Source organism: Sinocyclocheilus rhinocerous, unplaced genomic scaffold (genome assembly GCF_001515625.1).
Source record: "Sinocyclocheilus rhinocerous isolate Xijiao unplaced genomic scaffold, SAMN03320098_v1.1 scaffold2500, whole genome shotgun sequence".
Classification (NCBI taxonomy): Eukaryota; Metazoa; Chordata; class Actinopteri; order Cypriniformes; family Cyprinidae; genus Sinocyclocheilus; species Sinocyclocheilus rhinocerous.
Window position 1 is genome coordinate 162,628 of NW_015660026.1, and position 8,189 is coordinate 170,816.

The 8,189-nt window shown below is 35.2% G+C and overlaps 1 protein-coding gene across 2 annotated transcripts in view; it reads right to left on the reverse strand.

The window, feature by feature from the left end:
* Positions 1-1,269, reverse strand: part of LOC107724821 (uncharacterized) — an 8,015-nt gene extending 6,746 nt beyond the window's left edge. Inside the window, exons 1-3 of one of the 2 annotated variants that reach the window (XM_016533898.1) lie at positions 1,213-1,269; positions 1,027-1,064; positions 731-828 (exon numbers count right to left, since the gene is read on the reverse strand). In XM_016533898.1, the coding sequence (XP_016389384.1) occupies positions 731-824 (94 nt within the window). In that variant the 5' untranslated portion in view covers positions 825-828; positions 1,027-1,064; positions 1,213-1,269. The remainder of the gene's footprint in view (positions 1-730; positions 829-1,026; positions 1,065-1,212) is intronic. The other variant, XM_016533897.1, reaches the window with a different exon arrangement.
* Between the last annotated feature and the right edge of the window lie 6,920 nt (positions 1,270-8,189).

The following is an 8,189-nucleotide window of genomic DNA, read 5'->3' on the forward strand; positions in this document are numbered from 1 at the left end:
TCATGAGCGCTGAACGCCCGCTGACGCCCTGGAGTTCACATCTCCGAAAACGTTGAAACAAATTTTCAAATAGGTGTTATCTTTATTAACAAACCACATATTTGAAGTCTAAACGACTACATTCTCGCCTAAAAAAAACTTTTAAAAGTACATTCTGTGACACAGCAACAGTATTATTTGTAAGATTTTATTGGATTTTGGGCATCCGCCATGACACTCACTGTGAGAAATGCTGAAGTGCTGCAAGCGGAGGAAACAAATGGTGAAGTGGCTCCCGTGGTGATATTGTGTGAATATCTCATGCTTGGAAAGACCTCTCAGCCAATCAGATTCGAGAACCAGAAAGAACTGTTGTGTAAACTTGTATACATTTACATTTTTAAATAATTTTCCATTTTTAAATTAACTGTATTTTAAAAATCATCCTGACAGGTGTATAAGGACCAGAAAGAACTGGGTCACACGTTGTATTAGGTGGCCTTAACTACTATGTACATACATCAAAAAATAAGTACAATGCAAATGGTCCTTGTAATATGATTCTTTTGCATCAGAAACTAATCGAAAACTATTGATCTATTTAACTATTGATCTAAATGCCTAAACTTTGACTTTTGTGTAGTTTTTGTTTATTTCGTCATGACAGAAGAATCAGTAACATTGGCACGGCATGTCATGTTTAGTTATACATATAATTTAAGCGAATTGAAATCTTGGAAATGTTTTTTACCTGGAATGAGGCAATCTCTTCGGCAGTCATAAAGCATTCCTAATTGAAAAGGGCAGCCAAGACAAGCCAGTTCAATGGTCTCCGAGTCCGACATCTTTCTAAAAGTTGACAAAATAAGCCTTGATAGTATTTAAAGTATAAAGATCAGGCCAAGTGTAAGACGATAAAAGCTATACATAAAGGGCATTTTTACAGTAGTAAATATAATTGTTGAGGGCATGGTGAAAAGTGTTCAAGATTAACCTTCAATTAACAAAAAGAAAAAAGTTGCTTGTTTTCAGAAGAAAAAAAAATACCTGAACTTGGATGGATTTTTTTCCACCTGTATAAACGCCTGCAAAAATAAAAAATAAATCAATAAAATTATGCAGTCTATAGAGAAATTATTGAGCAATTACTAGAGCATGCTATGTAAGGGAGACCTAATTGCACTTATGCCCCAGTATAGCATTTCAGAGATAACATAGTTTAATAGTACATACCTTTTTGTATGTACCGTCTTGTCCTTTTCAGTCTAAGTTTCAGACCTTGATCATTGTGAACTGAGTGCAGGGGGTTTTATAGAATTAAGGCCACACCTTAAAACAGTGTGATTGGACAAGTGATTCTCAAATAGAAAATAAAATTATGTAGACGTGACCTAAAAGTGATGTGTGTACTCTGACGGGAAACCAATAATATATACATATAAATAAATAAATAAATAAATATATATATATATATATATATATATATGTAAACTAAGTGTAAACTAAGGTTTCTAGGTCTTTACATGTACAAAGAGCTTTATGTACAAACTGAAACAAAATGTTTTGTATTTCAGTCACAGCTATATAATTTTACAAAACAACTAAAAAAAATAGTCAAGTTTAAATGGAGCAATATCTGATCTGGTCAAAATTTTAATTAGCTTTCATTTTTTGTTAACTTTTAAATCTCTATACTACAGATTCATGGAATTGTATGCCTGTATTTGTTTGCCTTAATAAATAAATAAATAAAAACCTGTAGTGTAAAAATAATTTTAACTGTTTATTGCAAGATTTTTTGGTTACATCCATTGAACTTATATCAACCATTTCTGTACTTCATTTTGTTTTTCAGTACATTCAGAGCACCACTTTTACTTTACTTAAAAGGCACATGCTGGTCATTCATCCTTTAGCATTTACATCACAAAACAAGATCTGGCTGATTAAGTTTTTTTTTTTTATTATTATATGTCTTGAAGGACTGGTGATGTTGTGATGGACTGATATTGATGTGCTTTTGAGCAACGTCCCCTTCAGCTTCTGTGTAAATCTTTTTCTTAAATCCCTGTATGTTTGCTGATTACTGGCATCCTGTTTTCATTACTTCCTTTCATAAAGCTACATTTAAAGTTTAATTTTTGAGCCCATGTGTCAGTGTAACAGTATCCAAGTTTTGCTTCCTTTTTCCTGAAAGTCATGTCAGATTCTTTATATTTAGATCCACTTGCTCTGTGTCTGTGGGTACTTTTGCTTCCTTGTTTCTTGAATGTCATTTCACTGATTCTTAACATTCCCAATCAGCATTCAGACCATCAAAAAAATCAATCTATCTATCTATCTATCTATTAATATATATATATATATATATATATATAATTTTACTGATTCTTTACATTCCCAATCTGCATTCAGATCAGGGGCATTTCTAATCTTTCCTCAGACCATCAAAAAATAAAAATAAAAAAAATAAATAAATATATAAGATTCTGGAGGACACATAAGTCTGAAGTAGTGAATTTAGGTAAAGGGGTGCAGAACCAGTGGTTGTTTAGGCAAACATCAATGCCTTAAATTTTATACGAGGAGCTGTTGGTAGCCAGTGCAAATTGATGAACAAAGGTGTGACATGCGCTCTTTTCGACTCTTAAAAAAAGACTATTGTTGCAGCCGCATTCTGGATTAGCTGCAAAGCCTGGGCAGAACAAGTGCTTGAACAAGGAGTTGTGTGTTCTGCTAGAAAGGGCCTGATCTTCCTCCTAATGTTGTATAAGGCAAATCTAAATCAAATAAGAGTGTGGTCTGTGAAAATCAGCTGATCATCAGTCACAACTCCAGGGTTGTCCTGGAAGGTGTTATGGTTGATGCGCCTAGCTGGATGGAGAAATTGTGATGAAAAAGTGATGGGTGAAAAGTGTTGAGTTGGCTGAAATCACAAGCAGTTCTCTCTTGGTAAGGTTGAGCTGGAGGTGATGGTTCTTCATCCAGCAAGAAATGTCTGTTAGGCTGAGATGCAAGCAGCTATTGTCAGATCATCAGGATGGAATGAGAGGTAAAGTTGAGTGTCATCAGCATAGCAGTGATATGAAAAGCAATGTTTCTGAATGACAGAATCTAGTGATGCCATGTAGATAGAGAAGATAAGTGGTCCAAGAACTGAGCTCTGAGGCACCCCAGTAGCTAGATATTGAGACTTGGACACCTCACCCCTCCAAGATACCTTGAAGGACCTATCTGAGAGGTAAGACTTGAACCACTGGAGTGTGGTTACTAGATGCCGCTTGCCATGAGGGTTGACAGGAGGACCTGGTGGTTAACCATGTCAAAAGCAGCGGACAGATCCAGCAAGATAAGTATTGAAGATTTGGAAGCCGTTCTTGCCTGTCTTAGGGCTTCAGCAACCGAGAGCAAGGCAGTCTTGGTTGAATGTCCACTTCTGAAGCCAGACTGGTTGCTGTCCAGAAGGTTGTTTTGTGTGAGAAAGGCCAAGACTTGGTTGAACACCACTCGTTCAAGTGTTTTTGCAAAGAAAGGAAGAAGTATACTGGTCTGTAGTTATCTTAAAGTGCTGGATTAATAGTGGGTTTCTTTAGTAGTGGGATTATCCAGGCCTGTTTAAATGCTGAGGGAAAGACACCACTGTGAAGGGATGTGTTAATGATGTGAGTGAGTGCAGGTACAACTGAAGGAAAAAGGCTTGAAGGAGATGAGATAGAATAGGATCAAGCAGACAAGTAGTAGGATGATTGGAAAGGATTAGTTTGAGACCCTCTCTACAGCCCTGAGATTAGAACGATGCTCGCGAAGAACATCAGATAGCCAAGGTGCAGAAGGGGTGGTATGGGCTGGCATGGAAGAGAGTGGGCAGACTGTGTCTACAAGACATCAGAGTGGAGCAGAGAGTGTCAGTAGCACTGTTAGCATCATGTGATGAGAAAAGTTTAGGGGAGGAAGTGAAGATGAAATCATACACTCTAAAAAATGCTGGGTTGTTTCAACCCAATGTTGAGTCAAATATGGACTAACCCAACTGTTGGGTTAAAAAGTTAATTTAAAAATGCAACAAAAATTTAACCCAACAGTTGGATTAGTCCATATTTGACCTAAAGTTGGGTTGAAGCAACCCAGCATTTTTTAGAGTGTAGGTGTGGGCGATATGACCAAAATCTTATATCATGATGTAAATAATTTTATTTCATGGTAACATATATATATATATATATATATATAATCAAAGTATAGTTATTTTTGCTTTAAATAAGCTCTTTATGATATCAAAATTTTTGATGCCATAGAATTTTTATAATTCTTGCCAACAGTGTCAATATCACAAAAAAACTAATACTAGCATAAATAAAAAAAAAACAAACTCAAGCTCACTGAAGACAAGTTAACAGTCAGCGATTAAATAAGAATAAGAAACTAATTACTAGCAATAGGACAAAAAAACTATAGTAGAACAAATAAGAAATGCTACATACATTGTATAAAGTAATCAAATAAAAACACTGCATATTCGTCACTGTGTGAAATTAAATATATATTTCTTCATATTAAAGTTACAAAAGTGATTTAGTGAAGAGTAGAGAGAGATTTTCTCTTTTGTTGTTTGATTTACATGAATGACAGACAGGAATATTAGACTGCTGTCTTTTTAAGAGCTGCCCAGTTCGAATATACTGTTACACATGTGTTTTCTTTCTCAGCTGTTTGACCTAAATTACTGTTTTTATGAGGATACTTGCAAAGACAGGCATTTTGACACACAAGTGTGTGTATTTAACCGTTCAAGGCCTGTAAAGTGGCAAAAATAACTCCTCAATACTTCTCAATACTCCTGCACTCTATGAGCACCTTCTTCACATTCGCGCATCTCTCAGACAGCACACACATATAGCGAAATAAGCTCTCTTTCGCTGCTGATTGCATTTCAACGGCTTAAAATCATTATTCTTTTAAACCGCAATAAGAAACGGTAGACAAAAATTTCTACTAATTGACAAATTTCTATCGGTTAATCGGTATATCGCCCAACCCTATATGCAGTGGTGGAAAGAGTACTGAAAAAATATACTCAAGTAAAAGTACCATTACCTTCCAAAAAATGTAGTGCGAGTAGAGTAAAAGTACTTGTCCAAAAAACTACTTGAGTAAGAGTAAAAGAGTAGCCTATTTAAAAGTACTCATGAGTATTGAGTAGTGAGTACTGAGCTGTGGATTCTACCCCCTCATAATAAACGCTGTACACCGCAATTGATACATTTTAAAAACGTTGTACATTCTGTAATTCACATTATAGTGTTTGTCATAAAGAATGAAGAATATATATCATCCAGCAGTTTTAATTTTGACTGACAACTCTTTAAAATACATCAAAACACCACTTAGTCCATATTTGACCCAACATTGGGTTGAAACAACCCAGCATTTTTTAGAGTGTACCAGATAGCTGAGAGGGTGAGTGTGAGCATGGGTAACGTCGAAAGGTGACATGTGGAGTATGTGCTGTGTCAGGAACCATGTCGAGGTTAAGAGTGAGGAGGAAGTTATCCGAGGTGTGCAGTGGAGTAACCAGCACATGTGCCCTGGGCACGTGCCCGGTAGGCCCATGCATTAATCTGTCTCTGAGTGGCTTGTGTAAATAAGGTCCAGTTGGTTACCTGATTTGTGAGTAGCCGCAGTTAACATTCGCTTGTGATCAAAAGAGGCGAGCAGAATGTGGAAGTCTGCAGCTTGATGTTTATCTAGGTGGACGTTGAAGTCTCCAAGCATAACCAAGGAGTACCATCCTCAGGGAAGTTTGAGAGCAACACATCTAACTCCTCCAAGAAGTTACCTAGCGGACCTGGGGGTCGATAAACAAATACAAAATAGATTTTAAGAGGGTGGGTAATAGTAACTGAATGTGATTCAAAGAAGCTGTTGATACCCAGAGATGGTAAAGGGTTAAATATCCAATCATTAGAGATAAGCAGACCAGTACCTCCATCTCTTCCAGTCAGATGGGGAGTGTGGAAAAAAGAGAAATTATTGGAGAGTGCTGCAGGTGTTGTAGCAGTGTCCTCTGGTTTGACCCAGGTCTCTGTCAGGGCCAGGTCAGTGGGTGATGCATGGTTTGCAAGTGTTAGTAATAATAGGGATTTGAAAGTTCATAGTTAAGGTCATTCATAAAAACTGAAATAGATGTGAAACAAGCTTCTTTCAACTTCCGCTAATTGACTGCTTCTCTCAAAGAGTATTTCTTTTACAAGTGTAAAACTGGCACTTGAACACACTTTACTGTTTAACTCAACAAAGGGCCAAGCAAGCACACAAAACTGGCAAGGCACATAAAGAGCTTTATGTACAAACAGAAACAAAATGTTTTGTATTTCACAGTCACAGCTATATAATTTCACAAAACAACTGAAAAAAAAACATTTAGTCAGTCAAGTTCAAATGGAGCAATATCTGATCTGGTCAAACTTTTAATTAGCTTTATTTAACTTTTAAATCTCCATACTACAGATTAATGCTGTAGGCCTGTATTTGTTTTCTTAAAAAAAACAAAAAAAAAACACCTGCAGTGTAAAAATAATTGTAATGTTTATTGCCAGATTTATACATACACTCTAAAAAATGCTGGGTTGTTTCAACCCAACTTTGGGTCAAATATGGCCAAAGTTGGGTTGAAACAACCCAGCATTTTTTAGAGTGTACATTGAACTTATAACAACTGTACTTTCTGTACTTCATTTTGTTTATCAGTAAGTTTAGAGCACCACTTTTACTTTACTTAAAAGGCACACGCTGGTCATTCATCCTTTAGCATTTACATCACAAAACAAGATCTGGCTGATTAGGGTTTTTTTAGTAGGTCAAAACAACAGCTTACTTAATCATGCAACATATTTTTCAGATATATGTCTTAAATGACTTATGATGTTGTGATGGACTGATATTGATGTGCTTTTGAGCAACGTCCCCTTCCCCTGCTAATTAATGCTTTAATGTAACAAAAAAATATGACTAGTATTTGAAATTCTACAAAATCAAAACAGGAAGATGCAAAAAATGGTATATATTTAGTTTATGGCCAAATGTTGTCAAGGTAGAGAACAATGCATGCACACAGGCACATAAAAATGTTATAAATCTGAATTGCATAAATTCTGCTTAAGATGATAGATGGCACAAATGCTTTGTAATGCACTACAGCTATTTGCTACAATACAGTATACTAAATATTAAAAACTGTTAGCAACATCAACTACATTTATGGTAAACTGAAACAATCATACATTAGGACTAGTGGATATCTTTTGTCATAACATAATCAACATAATCAATATATGATCAACATAATCAACTTAATCTCAAAGTCAGATGATTTAAAGATAAAACGTTTTAAATCAGACAACAAAATCTTTCTAAATCTCTCTATGACAGTCAATAAAAAAAAATACATAGAAAATTTTTAATTTTGCTTCATAACCCAAATGCATTTGTAATGCACTAACTGTTAACAACAGTATCCATTAAAACTTGTTACCAACATCAATTACACTTATGGTTAACAAGATGAGACTAGTGGATAACATTTCTGATGATAAAATTAATCTCAAAAATACTTTTGGATGCATTTAAAGAAAACATTTTAGATCAGACAAATATTAAGAAACATTTTGAAATTTTTCTCAGTGACAGTCACTCTTGGAAATATTGTAAAATTGTAATTGTGTACAAGTAATACTTTTTGTTACATCTGCTATAGTTGTATTTGATGAATACATTTGGGCCACAAAAAAGGCAACACTTAGGAGCAGGGACGTGCACAGACATTTTGAGGGGCAGGGGCTCAAGTGGAAAAAAGGGCACTTCTCATATTTATTGTAATTTTTTTCTAAACGAAACGTTAAATATATTAGGGCAGTGCGATATTGACAAAAATATATCTCAATATTTTCTGGGATTTTATCGATAATGATAATTAGACAATATTTTGCTGAGTGTTAGTGTGCTGGTATCGTAAGGACTACCGTGGACAACTGACTCCTAAAGTTTTTGATATTCTGCATATTCTTTGTGGTGATCAGTTCACAGCAGTGATAGAAATGTATCTTTTCCAATAAGTTTAAATTGATTTTTACCTTTTATGGGCATTTTTACCTTCATAAAGCCATTTTTTCTAAAAGTGTGCATCATCTTTTCAGTCAAATTCTTAAACTGAA